At 46.1% G+C, this 17,580-nt stretch overlaps 1 protein-coding gene across 2 annotated transcripts in view; it reads right to left on the bottom strand.

The window, feature by feature from the left end:
* Positions 1-13,157, bottom strand: part of LOC117060925 (membrane-associated guanylate kinase, WW and PDZ domain-containing protein 3-like) — a 30,687-nt gene extending 17,530 nt beyond the window's left edge. For both annotated transcript variants that reach the window (XM_033173533.1, XM_033173534.1), the window contains exons 1-4: positions 13,058-13,157; positions 7,657-7,832; positions 7,451-7,527; positions 3,389-3,934 (exon numbers count right to left, since the gene is read on the bottom strand). In XM_033173533.1, the coding sequence (XP_033029424.1) occupies positions 3,389-3,934; positions 7,451-7,527; positions 7,657-7,721 (688 nt within the window). In that variant the 5' untranslated portion in view covers positions 7,722-7,832; positions 13,058-13,157. The remainder of the gene's footprint in view (positions 1-3,388; positions 3,935-7,450; positions 7,528-7,656; positions 7,833-13,057) is intronic.
* Between the last annotated feature and the right edge of the window lie 4,423 nt (positions 13,158-17,580).

Raw genomic sequence — 17,580 nt, 5'->3', positions numbered from 1 at the left:
CAGGAAAAAGATAATCCAAGTCTGCCTATATCACCCTTGGATATCGTAATTGTTCTAGAAGGTTATGCAACCTTGTCCTAATAGCTTCTAGAGATAAGCTGTGCATTTTAACTCTGCTAAAATAGATATTTGCATTCTCACAAAAATGAAAAAGGAAGGGTAGTTATTAAATGGAATATCTGCTCCTACTCATCTAAATCCATCTAACACTGACCAGACCCAGGCCTGCCTCAGCAAAGTTTATGACTTTGCTCAGATCACAGCCCTCTGCATGTGTGCACGTTCACTGAATATTTGATATTTCACATTAGCGTTCATCATCCAGTGATCTTTTCAGTAGCTGTCAGACTTACAGTATCCATCAGGATTTGGCAGCTGACATACAGGAGGAGACAGTGCCTTGACAGTATCTTACATGTACCAATCAATATTTGACAGTATCTAACAGCGGGATGTGCAGTGGCATTTAATACATTTTGTACTAAAATAATTCATTTATTTACCCAACCATGGAAAAAAAATCCCACCCTTTGATAGATTTAAAAAACACATACACACTAAGCAAAACAGTTAAATTGCAAGTGTTGGTGTAAAAAATTGAGTTTGAAATTCAAATGTTGATGGGGGGGAGGGAATCAGATGTTGAAGTCAGCATTTTTAGATTCGTTGAACTTCAGTTAAGAAAAAAAGATTTCGTACTACTTTCTGTATAATCAGATGGTGTTGGTTTTGGGGTTTTTTGCCCAGCAAATTCCCATTGGTCTCGCTGCACATCTTTCTTTCAAGGTGCTTACTTTGGTTGGGAGATGGAGCTGTCTCCTGAGCATTTACCCAAGGGCACTACTTTGTACCTGGGAAAATGTGAGCCTCCTTCAGAAATCACTATTGGTTGCGATTGCGATTAGTGCATGGAATGAGATGGTGCAGGTGCCACAGGCAAGCTGTTTATTTATTTCCCACATCTATGCCCCACCTTTCCCACAAACCTGTGAGGTCAACACTCACAATCAAAGTAAGATGGCTTACAATCAAATACTGGATCTGATCTCTGCTGCATGTATATACAAATAAATCATTTTTATAGCACTTACAGAGAGACTGTCTCTGCGACTCGAGCATTACAACAAACTGGTACTGTATTGTTATTCCTATGCTAAGATGGTGTTTGAGGCTAAGGGAACAGTAGCCTCAAACTTTCTAAACCACAGGCTGCAGGTACAGGATTTACATGGCAGCTTCCTGCTATAAATACGCTAAACACGAATCACAATAGATGTGCCTACTTAAACACTTCAATAACAAATCCTTAACAGACCAAAAATCCTGTACATTATATTTAAACATAAACCAAGCACATTTTGGCACAAAGGTCTTCATCAATGGCCAAATATGATATCTAAACAAAAAAAAACTAAACATAGCAAATCTATAAAAAATAAAAAAGCTCATGAAATCAGCACTTTTTATTATTATTATTATTATTATTATTATTATTATTATTATTAACCGCATACCTAGCCACCTGCCCTGCCCCATCCCAATGAGCTTATGGCTTGTGTTGAAACATAGGGTACACAGGATTTGGCCTAAGAAGGATTTATGATTGGAGTGTTTGTATATGCGATCCCTCTTTATTGTAAGAAAGGGTTCTGATTCCCTCCTTCACTCCCTGTATACAAGTTTGGGGTTCTTTTTGTTGTTGTTAAAGATCATTCATTTGTTTGCAGGGCAAGCTCAACCATTTGATTGTGTGAGGTGAACGTCTCAGGAGGTACATTTCGAGAGAATTTAACATTGCGTTCTTCTGATCGTTCCGTCAGTGCAATCGTTTCAGCTTGCAAATGAAACAATCTCCCCTCATTATCCCCATATGTATTATCATTGCATTTTTATCTTTAGCTTAGCTTGCCTGGGTATTATACACTTTGACTTGGAGGGGTGGGGGCGTGGGGTGCAGTGGGAAGGGCGCCGTTTGCCGCTCTGCTTTGGGCAGCAAAATGTCTTGGGTCGGCCCTGGTTTTTCACACTTAAATAACCAAACACCTGCTTGAGAGTCCTGAGTAGACCACAGCTCCCTCACGCATGTAATGGGTCTTTCAAGCCAGTGCATCTGCCATTCACATCTGCCACGCATTTGCTACTGGGGGAGGGGAGAGAGGAGATAATACTCACACCCTCCAACATTTCTCTGATTAAAATAGGGATGTCCCATTCCATAATGATAATTTTACTATTTATACCCCACACGTCTTACTGGGTTGCCCCAGCCACTCTGGGCGGCTTCCGACATATATAAAAACATCATAAAACATTAAGAAAACTTCCCTTTACAGGATTGCCTTCGGGCGGCTCAGGGGTCGGATAGCTCCATACGCTCCAAATTTTCTCCAGTGAAAATAGGGACATTCTAAGGAAATGTGGGACATTCTGGGATCTATTTGGAAACCGGGACAGTTTCTCTAAATCAAGGACTTCCCTGGAAAATAGGGACACTTGGAGGCATAGCTGTCAAGTTCTCCCTTATTTTAAGGGAAATTCCATTATGCCAAATAGGCTTCCTCATGAGAAAAGGTAAAACTTGACAGCTATGCTTGGAGGGTCTGTGCCATATAAAGTGTGTACCTGCCCTGCCCCATGGTTTCGTGACTACAGGTCCAGTTTGAGCTGAGGCACCCTGGTCTCGTGGCTAGCACTGAAGTCACTTGACAACACCAGCTTATTATTATTACCATTAGCACAATTATCTCATGCTTGCAGACATTTCCATGATTTTTTTTTTTAATACTACATCTATTTGTTTATTTTAATCATTTCTTTGATGACTATCTATTGCCTCTTTTGCAACAGGGGATTTGACGACATCCAATGACCCGAAATGGTTGCCGGGTGCCAAGTTAGCCATAAAGGCAAACTTGGAACCCGCCTCTCTTGCTGAAAGAGCGGCGCCTGTCTCAGCAAAGCAAAACTCTTGGAGGAAGAGCCACGGCCTCTCTTCCTGGCGGAGGGGCACAAAGACACCTGGGGGGCATCTGTTGCATTTTTGAGGACATGCCTGAGCACCCCAACCAGCTGAAGAGGGCAGGGCAGACATCCATAGATGAGTGCCACGCTTCTAATCCCTTTCCGTTGTCCTGCGATTTGTTTTTTAAAAATATTTTTTGATTGATTTCCAAAGGGCTAGAAGCACGGCATTGTTATAGGAGCTGTTGGAATGGAAAAATCAAGATAATACCGGCGAACCCTTGGCCATTCTTGCTGCTACGGTTGCAAAGCAAGATGCTCAGCAGGTTGATAAGATGAGGGAGGATGGTGGGAAGGCCTGGCGAGACTTGAATCTGCCCTGGGCTGTGAAAACCTCGTGGTGGCCCTGCCTGCTGTCGCGGCTCACCTTTCCTTTCCACCAGAAGGATCACATCTCCTGTCCGCGTGTGCTCCTGCAAGACACTCTCCACTTCTCCAGGGCTCAGATCCCGCACGTCAGCCCCGTTCACCTTTGCAATGACATCCCCTTCCTCCAGCAAGGGGCATCGCTGTCGGTCCCAGATCTTCACAACCCGAGCCCCCGGCCTGCCCCCACTGAGAGACCCCACTCCAAACCACGGCCCAGAGGGGCTGCAGGGCAAGGGCACTGGGGTGAGGCGGCTGCAGGGTGCCCCCCGATGGAGGTGCCGCTCGGCATGTTCCTCTTCGTCGCCCAGGCAGGCCTTGGTGCAGCAGCGGACGCTGAGTCCACGGGTCCTGCGGGATGGGGGCGGTCCAGCTTCTTGGCCGCAAGCTGGGCCCCGGGGGACAGTGGGGCTGGGGGGCACAGCGCCGTACGTTGGCGGAGGGCGTCGGGACAGGAGAGGCTCCCCATCAGAAAGGCAGGAGCAGGGTGACTGGCGATGGGTATACTGCAGGATACAGTTGCCGTCCACCACTACTACGACATTCACTGAAAAGGTGGAAGGAAAATAAGAGAGAGGCAGGAAGACAGTACCTTTCAGAGCCAAGATTAGGGCTGAAACAAATTTTTTCCGCCATAAAAAAATCTCTTCCAGATTCTGCAGAAATTTAGTCAAATATTCATTTGCCAAACAGTCACCCGATATTTGATATCTGCATTTGACGTCCTATGATATTTGACGCTGCTTGGCATTATTTGGAACTAGGTGACATGTAATGGTATTTAGTACTTCATTTAATAACTGGCATGCAACATTTTTATGTTTTTTTAGTAGTCAATAATATTTAATAGCTAATAAGCAATGGGATTTAGTATTTGATGGTTGGCAAGCAATAGTATTTAGTATCTGATTGTATTTGGTAAGTGACATGTAATGGTATTTAGTATTTAATAAGACTTGATAGATGGCATGCTGTGGTGTTTAGTATTTGACAGCTGACAGCTTATGTGGTTTCGTATTTCTTTACGCTATATTATGGATGTATGTCATGAGCGGCTTTAATAATCTAGTGGAGCTGGTTTTAACGAAGTATATATGTGTAAATAAACAAAGAAATGCCTGCCAAAAGCACCAAGAGATGCCAGCAAATCTAAACAGTTTTAATTCAGAGGCACAATGTCACATTCCAAATGCACATGTAAAAATGGTGAAATTGGAAATTTCAGTGAATTTCAAATACCCATTTCAGCTCTAGGCAAGATGAGGCATTGCTATGGAATGCAAGGCCATAAACTCGTTATAAACTAGCCATTCATACATTTAGAAGGACTAATATTCTGGAATCGTCTGCTTGGAGCAGTTGCAGGAGCCAAGATACCCATTGACTGCAAAACAGAATTGGATACATTGGTAACAGGTATATCATTATTTCCTTTTCCGATATCTCATTGGGGGCCCTTTGGATTCAGAGAAGTTCTCCCCTTGCCACAAAGACCTTGGACATTTTAAATCCTTCCTCAGGAGCATCAGACATGACCACAGTTGAAGATGAGGTGCTGTGATTTTCCCCTGGGGGTAGGCTTGAGGGCATTGCTTTGGGATTGCAGCACATTGCCGTATTTGTGGCTGTGAAGGAACTGTTCCAGGTAATCCTAAATAATGTGGAATGTAGTTGTGCTGTGTTGTAATAAACAGGGATGATTCTTCCACACAGGAGTGCCAGCTTGGCCCTGCCACCATGGGTGCCCAGGGCTGTGGTTGGCATGCAGGGTGCATGGCCGTGCGACCAAAATTTTGGGGTGCCCAGTCCCTTCATGAGGAATTTTTTGGGTGCTTGGGCACTCGGGGCCCCAGGGAGTTGGCACCCCTGCTTCTAGAGAATGGTTTCATTAAAACAGACCGTCTTGACCAGGCATAGGCAAACTCGGCCCTCCAGATGTTTTGGGACTACAACTCCCATCGTCCCTAGCTAACAGGACCAGTGATCAGGGATGATGGGAATTGTAGTCTCAAAACACCTGGAGGGCTGGGTTTGCCTATGCCTGGTCTTGACTCTACTGCCAGAAAAAATATTTTTTTTAAAGTCAAAAAGCATTGAGGTCCCCCCCCCCATTGGGTTTTATTCCACAAGACGAAACTTTCAATGTTTCAGGCTTCTCTCTCTTTTTGCCTGTATTTCAGGAGAGAGGCTGGAATTCTGGCCGTTACATTTGGGTTGTACAGACTTTGCAAAGGCAGGAAAAACCGCCATAGCTCTGACAAGGAGGTCACGTTGTTTGAGGCGTTTTCTTTCCCTCAAAGAATTCTGGGAATAGTTTGTTAAGGGTCGCTGGGAACTGTAACTCCTGTGAGGTTAAACTAGAGGGCCCAGAATTAATGGAGAAAAAGAATCTGCCATGGATGTGCTTTAAAAATGTGTGCACAGTCTTTTCTAAAGGCTTTGGGGAATTCTTGTTCGCCACAGGCAACCCGTTATTTATCAACTGGAGGAGAGTAGGTTCTCCTGCTAGCATGACTTAATGGTGGCATTCACACAAACTCTAACTCAGGGATCAGCAACAGGAAACACAGGGGACAAATCTCCACCCCATGCAATCCACTTCACTTCTGGTTCCCAGCTGAGAGGCAGGTGAGGGATTCCTTCCTTTCAGCTTGGGCAGCAGAGGTGGCTTTGGCAGTGCTCTTCCTTAAATCACCTCAGCTGCTCATCGTCACATGCAAGCCAAGACACAAGGAAAATGGTAAAGAGAAGCATAGCTGTCAACTTTTCCCTTTCCTTGTGAGGAATCCTATTCAGAATAAGGGAATTTCCCTTTAAAAAAGGGAAACGTTGACAGCTATGAAGAGAAGGCCCTCAAGCGGAGGTCCTCAGCCTTTGGGGCGATAGGGACCCGAAATCCAAGAAATGGTTGGGGGCACCACAGACATACCCATTTCACAGAAGAAAAACTGGCAATGCTTAGACTCCCTGCCCCCCACAGAAAAACCAACCACATACCCCCTCAAAACAAATAAAACACAGAGGGGGGGAAAACAAGTGATAACCCCTTCAAAACAGAAGAATCAAAAACAAAACAAAGCTCACTCCTTGATTTAAAATATATCAGGAGGAGCAAGTCCCAAGAGAGTATTTTTTTCTCTCACACGCAGACCCAGGTTCTAAAGGAAGAACTCTACCAAGGCCTGCAAGGTGGAGGGAATAGAGTCCTTTGCCTCCATCTTGGTTTGAGTGGGAATTAGGCCCCATCTGCACTATCACTTTCAAAGCAGTATCACATACCCTCCAACATTTCTCCGATGAAAATAGGGACGTCCCGTTCCATTATGAAATTTTTACTATTTACACCCCCCCCCCATCTGACTGGGTTGCCCCAGACACTCTGAGCAGCTTCCAACATATATAAAAACATAATAAAACACCAAACATTTAAAAAAATCCTGCCCTATACAGGATTGCCTTCAGATGGTTTGGGAGGCCAGAAAACTCCATAACCGCCAACATTTCTCCAATGAAAACAGGGACATCCTAAGGAAAAGTGGGATATTCTGGTATCAAATCGGAAACCGGGACGGCTTCTCTAAACCAGGGGTGTCCCTGGAAAATAGGGACACTTGGAGGGTCTGGTATCATATCACTTCAAACAATCATGGCTTCCCACAAAGAACCCTGGGAGTTGTAGTTTGCTAAGGGTGTTGAGAAATGTTAGGCGATTCCTATTCCCCTCAAAGAGCAACAAATTCCAGAGTCTCCTGCAAAGGAGCGATTGACCATTAACCCACTCTGATAATTGTATCTCTGTGAGGGGAATAATGGTCTCCTAGCAACAATCAGCACCCTTAAGAAAGTGCAGTTTCCAGGTTACTTTGGAGGAAGCCATTACTGTTTAAAGTGCTATAATGTTGCTTTAAATGTACAATGCAGATGGGGGTCTTAAAGAGCCAATATTGCTGACCATTCTGCACTTACTAGGCTGAAAAGGACCCCATTAAAATCAATTGCCAATTGCGACCCCCACCGTAGGGTGTCCTATTTATAACAACACCCAAACTCCCTCCACACTCACCTCCTGCAGCTGGGGTGGTCTCTGTTGCAGGAATACGAGCCTCACAAGTCACCTGGGGGCTTTGTCTTGTGCTGCAGCTTTTGGAAGGGGGACAACAACGAGAGATGAGTATTTCTCAGGAAGGCGGACTCCTCCATTCCCTTGCTCCCCACTTCAGTTGATCAGCCCTCTCAGGTGGAGGAGCAGCAGCAGCGCATTGGACTGACCTGATGCCACAGGGCTCGATTCTCTCTGAACCCCAGTCATGGACATGGGGGCCAGCACCCCCCATGACTGCCCCACAGTCAGCGCAGCCAGGGATCTCACTTCGGGGACCCAAGCTCAGTCCCCCACATCCAACAGGGGGGCTTCGTAGGGTCCCCAGAGGTTGCCTCAATTTGTCCTGTGCAGAGACACAAATGTTGACACAGCTCAGATTCCAGTATGCTTTGTGCATTGACTAAGTTTTTACTCAGACTAGACCCACTGAAATAAATGTGTGAAGCGCCTTAACCCCAATAGGCCTACTTAGCTGAAAACCACCCAGTGAGACAAAAAATACATTTTTAAAAAGACCAGAATTGTTCCTGCTAAGTATCCTGCCAGAAGAAATTAAAAAGGAAAAAAGAGTATTATGTATGTATGGCACAACTGCAGCAAGAATGCTAGTGGCCAGGAATTGGAAAAATAAGGCGGTACCAACTATAGCTGATTGGCAAAACTTAATGATAGAATACTTGCAGTTACCCAAAACAACGGGTAAAATAAGAGGACAGACTACCCAGGAGGTATGGAGAGAATGGAGGATATTTAAAGAATATTTAATGGATAGTGGTTTAAACGGAATCCTAGTAGCAGACCTAGATTGAACCTTAGATTAAGCAAATAGAAATTGTGAGAAGTAAAATATGAGTAACAAATGGGAATTATAACTGTACGTTATGTTAAACAAAACAAAAAAAAGGTAATACAAAGAGGATAATTGGAAGTTTGAGAATGTGTGTGTCCAAGTGTTGAAAGTTGGTTTGCATGGTATGTGAGTATAAATGGGTGCATGTAAGTAAGTATGTAAGTAAGTATTTATGATTGAAGTTATGTATGTAAATAATTAGGTTTTAATATGTTTGAATACGTAGTTATATGTGATGAGTATGTTTTATTTGTTATGATTTTAAACAATAGAGATATTTAAAAAGAAAGAAAACCACCCAGTGAGAGCCATAAGAGGGCAGGGAACCTTTTTCAGCTGGAGGGCCACATTCCCTTCAGTACAATCTCCCAGGGGCCGCATGTTGGTTTTGTGCAGTGCCGGAGGCAAAAATGGGCAGAGCAATGAGTATAAAGTCCACCTTTGTACAGTAGTCAAGTTGCAAGCAAGGGTCGTTCGACAAAAAGGACTCAAGGAGGATGTGAAGCAAGGTCCCCAGGGCCCAGAGAGGTGTGGGAGGCTCCATTTGGCCTCCGGCTTGCGGCTCACCAGTCCTGCGTTGAAAGGCCCCCTGAAAGAGAGGTTCTGGCTAGTCCAGCTTCAAATGGCCCGCATGAGGGTGCTTGTGGGAACACCTTCTCTTGACCGCCAAGTGCTTGACACTCCCGCCTTGAGTTTGTTTGTGCAGCCACAGAAAAGCAGGGAATAAAGGAGGCTTCTCAAGCCCCTGACAGGCTGCCCTATAAAGCAGGTGGTCTGTGCCTAGCCTGGTGGGACACACTCTCCTGAATGAATCCCCTCTGTACCCAAAGAGAATATATTATGAGGAGGTTCTTGCCCTGCCCTCTTCCTTCAGAGAAGTGAAAGGTATGGCTTATTTGTTTGTTTGCAACATTTACAAGGTTATTACCAACAAAACGGGGGTCTAGCTAGCCGAAGAACACAAAAAAGAAATCACCTCAGACTGGTATTGTTACAAACAAAACCTGAAATTACTCCGCTCAGTAAAATAAACCCAATTGTAAAGCGTTTCAGAAAAAAATGAATCAAACCATGAAAAAGAAAATGTACATAGAAGGGCTTATTGAAAAGGGGAGAAGCTTTCTTGTCCATGGGAGGGGACTTTTTAAAAAAGCAGGGGGAGAAGAAGTGCTGCAGCCTGTTTGCTTCCTCTTTGCTTTGCTGCCTGCTGGCCTTGTGGAGCAAACAGCAGCCCTGTCCCTGGAGCAGTTTTTGGAAAGTGGATGTGAAGCACAGGAGCCATCATTTTGCTGCTCTGCTTGTTTTGTTTTGCTTGCTGCCAGCCACATGAAGCGGTAGGTCAGCAGCTACCTTTTTAAAAATGTGTGGGGTGTGTGTCAGGGGCAAGCATGGCAACTGCCTGTTGCCTCATTTTGCTGCCTGTCAGCCATGTGGCAGGCAGCTGCCTCATGGAAGTTTTGAGGGTTGCGAGAAGAAATGAAACCCATTGCTGCTACGTTTTTTTTGTTTGCTGCCACATGCAGCAGACACAGTGTTAGAAACTCAGGTATATAAGGTAGGCAGCAAATGTCTCCTTAAACCAAGGTTACAGCTGCCAAAACAGAATGTCTAGTTGCCATTTTGGGGCAAGACGGCTCTGAAGTCTTATTTTTCAAATGATGGACTGACTGTGATTGATTATCAGTTAAACATCTGGCTAGTTCAGATGACAATCTTGAGCTCGGTGAAGAGCTTTGAGAACTTAAAGAATAAAAGTTACTTGATCCGATGACAGTTCACATATATAACCCTTTTTTTCTTAACAATGACTGCTCCTGCTCAGGTTGTACAGAAAAAGCATTTTGGTTCCAGAAATTCATTCCGATTGTGCGGATAAAATATAACGGATAGGATGGGGTATTAGTGTGTAAAAACAGTCCAGATCCAAGGATCCCCAGACGGTGGAGATGTCAGGCGCTATCCTGGCACTCAGGCATCTTCACTTGGTTGCAAAATGCGCCTGGCTAAATTTGAACACAGAGCAGGCAGCAACCAGAGAATAGCATCCGTTGAATAGAAGGGTAAGGAGGAGATGTGGAAATCCTTTTTTGTTTATGTTGCATGTCATACAGCAGGAATTGTTCCAAAGCTGTTGGTGTGGGAAGGCCAGTGCAGGGGCACCTTTATCCCATTTTCCTTATATTTCACCAAGTTGTTTTGGGGTTGGGGCAAATTGCAGAGGCATTATCACTGTTACTGCTTCAGAGGTTTTGAGACCACCTCATCTAACCTCCCCACAAAAAACCCGGAACGATTGTTCATGAAATAGCCAGTGTTGTCAAATCGCCCTGTAAACAAATCAGGGTGAATGCTCAATAAACAGGGTATCTGGACATGCTCTGTGAAAAATGTGGCACAGCTGAGTACACACAATCTCACTCCTATGCATTAAAATAACATCTGAAAGGGGCCGTACAATCAGCAGAGTCAAGTGGGAAGCCTTTGTCAGGACTGCTCTCTCACTGAAAAAAATTCTCAACCCTGCACACTGAAAGCTAGCATGTCAGGGAGAAGCTGATATTCCAATGGATAAGTTTTTTTGTGCAAAGGGAGTTGGAGGGGAGTATTTAAAATGGTAAAAGTACATATAGTATGAGAGACAAAACATGCTGTGTTTTATACAATATGGCAATAATATTTTCTGAATGGCTTACTATCTCTTTTTGAATCATCCTAGAGCATGCTCAGTAGTAGATGGTATCTTTGGTTAGGTCACCTTCTGAGAGAGCTGGTGTGTAGCAAAGTGGCCATGAGGCAGAGCCCTGATCCCGGAAATATTTTGCTCAGGTGTCACCTCTGCCATAAAACACAGTTAAGTACCACCCCACTGGCAATATGAGAATAATAACAACACTATTTTACTGAACGAGGCTGTTGTAAGGATTACTGAGAATGCATGGGAATTATTCATAGGCTAAGTAATATTATTATATTTATAGGGTTAAACCTATTGTTGAACGCACTAAGACTGGGCCATTTGAAATTTAAATGCCCATTTTGAATCCCCATAAAGTAGAGCTGCATGAACTACCCTGCAGGATGCTTGCTGAAGTGTTATGTGTTACTAGAAAGCCTGCCTGAGGCCAGAGTATCCTTGATGCAAAATGGGCATTAAACCCCCACATAGCTGATTCATGTAAAACAACAGTAACATGCAAATTCACTTCTTTTCTGTCTCTAGAACCCATGCGATAATATCTGCACTGATAACTGATTTCTAAGATTCTCTCTCAGGTTCTGACAGCAAATACTGCAGTATCTTGAATGTTATCAGTGATAACAGTGATTCCAAAATCACAAATCCCTTTCTTTAGTGGCTACTACAACAGTCAGTTCAGACACTGCATATAATAATATTTTGCCTCAAAGTGCATGTCTTCTCACCTGTGCTGTGCTTCACCTGACATTTTACTGGCTGATCACCTATGCATACCACCTCCCAAGAATCCTGGGAAACGTAGTTCGCCCCTCACAGAGCTACAATTCCCAGGACTCTTGAAAAACTATAGTTCCCATGTTTTTGGGTGTGTGTGCGTGTGATTTAAATGCGCTTCAAATGTATGGCGATAGCTCAGAGAGAAAGACCATCTTCTGCAGACCACCACAGTGCATTTGGATTTCATTCTCTTGAGTCATATATCATCATGCAAAGGGCAAAGCATCACTGGGTCCTTTTCAGAACGGAGGCAATTGTTTGGGGGAAGGGGAGAGGGGAGAAAGACTTCTACTGCTGGGTCCTGGGCCCTCTGCAAAAGGAAGGGGTTCCTGTCAGGACCCATAAGCGGAACACTCTAGAAAGCAGGCCGATCCCAGGAGACCCAAGAAAAGGAAACACTCTGAGCAGTGGGCAGAGGAAAACAGAGACTGGGTTCAGCACCTAACCAGCCAGGTGGAAGGATGGAAACAGGGAGCAAATGCTCTGCTGAACAATCACAACCCCTCTCTTTTCCCTGTTCCAGGACCAGCAGTTAAAGAGTCCTAGGATATGGAGTGGGAAATCCCGGCACCACTCCATGTCAGGATCTGCTCCTTACCTGGGTCCAGGCTAATCCCCCCTCCCCCCTCTCCACCCAGAGCTGTCTGCCTTGTCAACCCCCTTGTTGGTTCGTGGGGTTGCAGCAGGTAATAAGCAGGTGGTTTCGCGGGGGTAGGGGGTTGCATGCCCATTGAACCCGCTGCTGGAAAGTGCCCTGTCACTTCCATTCAGCACCCACCGAGTCATCCATCTCCTCGCTGGCCTGTCACATCCTGTGCGTTCCCTGCTCGTCCCCAGCACCCCTCCCCTCCCCTGCCCGGCTGTCAGGTCCTATCCATCTCTTGACATCATCCATTCACCTGCCCCCGCCTCCCCGCCCCCGCCTCTCATCCCTTCCCTCTCCTCCTTTCTCCCCATCAGCAGCCACCCCCCTCCAGCCCAGGGCACCCATCCCCAACCCAGCAGCCAGCCACCTGGTTCTCCCAGTCCCACCCTCCCCCCACAACCCCACAACCAACTTTAACCCACTGCACTACAGGCCGGCTACTTATCTTCTCCTCATCCTCCCGCTACCCTTTCCCTCCCCCCCCCTGCAGAGTAGACCCGGGAATCCTATTAGATGGGCTGATCCTCCAGCCATCATCGCCATGCTGGGGAAAGAGAAGCGAGGAGGAAGGAAGAGGAGGGGGCGCCCTTTCCTTACCTCTGTGGGTGCCCCCGCCGCCAGCGCTGTTCTGGCTCGAAGCAGCCCCCGGCCTCGGGTCCCCTAACCTCCCAGGAGGGCCCCTCCAAGCAGCAGCAGCAGCAGCCGAGGCAGCAGCCAGAGCCAAGGAGGTTAGGAGCAACCTTGGATGCTGATGCTGCCCGAAATAGCAGCAGTTAGCAGGGGAGGGACCATGGGCCGTTGCCAAGGCAACGCGAATCGCTACCCTCCTTCTCCTCCTGCCCGGCAGAAAGTGATGCGGAGGGTGGGAGTGGGGGGGGGGAGAGAGAGAGACAGAGCGAGAGAAAGACAGAGACTCTGGCCAATGGCAGAGCGCAGCAGCGGATAATCCGCAAGGCTGTGGGACAGTCCCCCCCCCCTCCCCGCATCCTGCGCGCATCCCTCCCCGCCGCTGCAGCGCGTCTTCTCGCCTCTAGGGGGCGCATCGTGGGCAGCGGCCTCGGGTTGCAAACACTTTCTTCGCGAATGGGCACGAGCACGAATTAATTTCCTGCTTCCCCAGACCGCGTTGGTTTGTGAATGATGCCTGGTGGAAATAAAGGACAGGAGCTGGCACTATGGTTGCGTCGCGCTGCTCACCTAAGTTAAAAAAGAGAGAGAAAAAGATCCTTTTTCTTCAAGAGCCCTTTGAAAGAAGAAGCTTTTTCTCGGGTGAGTAGCGCGGCGGCAAGACCACATTCCCAATTCCAGCCCTTCCTTTCCACCATGCACGCCCTCCGCCGTCTTTTGGGGCATGTGCTGTCAGGGGTGCCAGATCTCCACTCCAGGGCTGACCCGAAGTCTCCAGGAGGCAGGTGTGGGGCTTGAAGATCTAGGTGGGCGACTGAGAGAGCACCTTTAAACAAGCATCGTTACTGATTCAGAAGTCTGTGCGGCGCGCAGCTTGCAAGCTTCATCCTTGCCAGGCAAGGAGCTGACTCTCAAGTTACAGCTCGGGAGTCTGTGGAGTCATGGAGTGGTGCCGACTGCGTCCACCTCTCGATTTTAAAACCTCTGCAGGAGTTCTCTCACCAAAAAGGAATTGCCCCTGGATCTTGGCATCCAGTAAATTCTCCTTTTTATACTCCCTTTCTTCTTGCCACAACCGACAACAATCTGGTTAGGGAGCGCCATGAACGTCTTCTTGAGCTCCTTGAAGGAAAGGTAGAATTATTAGAAATGTAATAAATAAATAAATAAATAAATAAATAAATAAATAAATAAATAAATAAATAAAATTGCTTAGAAATAAGCTCCACTGATATAGGTAAGAGTGTATTCAAGGTCACTTTTTCCCTGATGTGCTTCAAGGCACTTTTTAATGCTGTAGCACAGACCAGAGAGGGAGTGGGAGTATTTTCACCCTATGAGCAGGGGCATAGGAAGGGAGGGGCGGAGGGGGCGATCCTCCCTGGGTTCCATTCTGGGAGGGGTGACAAGATGGCTTCTGCCTCCCCACAGCTGTAGAGTGGCCGAGGACGCGCACTCACACGGCGTCTGTACGGGCTGCCGTTCACATGGCAGCCTGTACGGTCGCCATGTGTGAGCGGCAGCCCATATGGTCTCGAGCAAATCAGTATACAATAAGCAGCACACAAACGGCGCACACAAATCTACCAAACCACTCCACGTATTGAATTCTATATTGGTAGTCCAATCAAAAAGTGAGCAATACAAGAAGTCAAACAAAGAAGCCACAAACAGAAAACTCATTCAAGTTAGTACAACAGGACAATTTCAGTCTTTAAATGTCTTTAGCCAGGCTCCTGTAGATATTGATGAAAATCGGTCCAGTCAGATGATACGCACAGATGTTAATAGATGAAAGCAAGTCCAATCAGATGGAATATTGATTTTTTGATTGGACTACCAATATAGAATTCAATACGTGGAGTGGTTTGGTAGATTTGTGTGCGCCGTTTGTGTGCTGCTTATTGTATACTGATTTACCACGAGTATTGGCAGCATAGGTTTATTTTTTCAGCATATGGTCGCGAGCAGCAGCCTGTATGGACTGCACGTGTGGCATTCCATACGGAGTGCGCAGTCCATACGGGCTGCGCCACCCCAGCTGCCAGAGAGGGTTCCTCCGCCACTGCCTATGAGCATGACCTGATTTGTTTTGCTGCACCAAATTCCTATTCAGTGAGGTTTGCACATTCATCTGCGCATGTGCACCAACTGTCTCAAATGTACACACCTCAGCTTCACTGCATTTTACTTTTTCCAATCACACAGGACAGGCGTATTTCTCAATAAACTATAGGAACCACATGGATCGTAGCTAACATCATGCGTGCACAGCTTCAAACACGAGCAGTTGGGAGCGCACTTGCGCCTCTGTCTCAAGTGAATGTGTTTAGGTTTGGGGTATGAGAAAGGCAGGGACCAGGTGTGGGAATGTTCAGGGTGGCAGGAGAGGATATATTGTTTATTAATATCCTTCCTAAATTTTGGGCACCTTAAAACTAACAAATGTTATTATGGCACAAGCTTTTCGGTGAGTTCACAAAAGCATATGCCATAATCAAAAGTGGTGGTATTTAAGGTGTCTCATGAATCTTTCAGGGCCTCCAAACTGTCCCTATTTTGCAGGAGGGCTTCAAGTGACCAGATCTTTAGGTTTGTGCAGTTAATGGGGATTAAAGAACTCTGCCATATTAGCATGAAAAATCCACTGTTTAAAAAATGCACTTTTTGCAATTTGAAAAGTGAAGGGGGAAACGGACTGAAAAGTGTGGGAAGCACAAATAATGGGAAACAAACAAATCAGGATGAGTGATCTTTTTTCTTCTTCACTGGCAAGTTATTTTTATTAACGCATGAAAAACCAACAAAGAAAAAGCAGTATACAAAAGTTAACACCAAATACCAAACATTTTTTTAAACATAAAAACTAAGACAGGCTTCCTCAACCTCCAGATGTTTTCGGCCTACAACTCCCATGATCCCTAGCTAGCAGGACCAGTGGTCAGGGATGATGGGAATTGTAGTCTCAAAACATCTGGAGGGCTGAGGTTGAGGAAGCCTGAACTAAAAGAAAGAAAATAAATAAAAAGGAATAAAAGAAAAGAGAAAGAAAAGACTTGCAATTCCCTGTCTATCAGCTTTATAGATATATGCAAATGTCTTGCTCCATAATAGCATCAGAATCTCCTACTTTCCATAAACCAATTTCTTTTCAGACTTTAAACCCAGATACTACAAGCTCATTTTTTCTTTTTACTTAAGAAGTCCATAAGGGGTTTCCAACCATTAATAAATGTCAACAATGATTTTTCTCTAATTAAACATGTCAACTTTGCCATCACAGCCAAATCCATTAATTTCAATAACCATTCTTCCCTAGTAGGTAATAATAAGTCCTTCCATCTTTGTGCATATAATAGTCTCACCACTGTGATCATATATTGCAGTAATCTTTTATACTTTTTTCTAGTTGTACTGTATATCTACTTGTCCCAGCAGGACTAATTAATCCCAGCAGGAGTTCTGGTTTCAGTTGAACATTAACCTTCAAAAATTTCTGTATCAGTGTGTGCATTTGTATCACATTTTAATAGCTTTTTTTTTTAACAGGTCCACCAAGCAATGGTGGAGGAAGCCTCTTTGCCGCCCGGGGCGGTGGAGGGGAGACACCCCCTTGGGGGCGGGGCGTCACATGCGTGCGTCGTGATGTCACGACGCACGTCGGATGCACTGCGCATGCCCGGAATTTCCAGGCATGCGTAGTGCATCCGGGCCAGCTCTGTTGCCCCTGCGAGCGAGCGGCGGGTCGTGGGGCTGCCCCGTCCATGCTGCATTACGGACGGGGTAGCCCATGACCTGCTGCTCGCTTGCTTGCTGTGGGAGCAGCAGCACCGACTCGGATGCACTGTGCATGCAGGGAATTTCTGGGCATGAGTAGTGCATCCGGGCCAGCGCTGCTGCTCCCGCGGTGAGCCGGTGAGCGAGTGGCGGCTTGTGGGGCTGCCCCGGCCGTTCGTAAAGAAGCACGGACGGGGTGTCGGGCAGCGGGGGAGTAGCGGGAGGGGCCGGGGAGTGTCACCCCCCTCCCCTGGAACACGGGACGCCCCGCCCCCTACGCCCCTCCCTACGCCACTGCCACCAAGCAGGATAAAATGTCCCTTCATTAGGCAAATTTAAACATGTGCTTCATGGCAGATGTTGGGGGACAGTGGTGACAGGCCCCCCTTGCTCCTAAGATCCCTCACAGCCAGAGGAGGAGTGAAGAGATAGGGGGAAATGGGATAAACCCAAAAATATGATATGGCAAACGCATATGTAACCAATTTAGAAAGCCTTTTTGCTTTAGTTGGAAAGCAGATTTTAGCTCCGGGGAAAACAGCATGTCACCTGGTCATTAGAAACTTTGTGTGGCTCCTACCCCAAAAGTGAATATTGAGGTGGTGTGACCCTTTGAGTCTTATTAAGTGAGCTCTGTGTGTAGAAAGGCCTTTGCTTCTATCAGAATGCCATGCTCTCATTCGCCCAGCAAGAGGCAGCAAAGTTCTGCATCCTGG

This window comes from Lacerta agilis, chromosome 16 (assembly GCF_009819535.1).
Source record: "Lacerta agilis isolate rLacAgi1 chromosome 16, rLacAgi1.pri, whole genome shotgun sequence".
Lineage (NCBI taxonomy): Eukaryota > Metazoa > Chordata > Lepidosauria > Squamata > Lacertidae > Lacerta > Lacerta agilis.
This window is presented reverse-complemented; position numbering and strand designations above follow the sequence as displayed.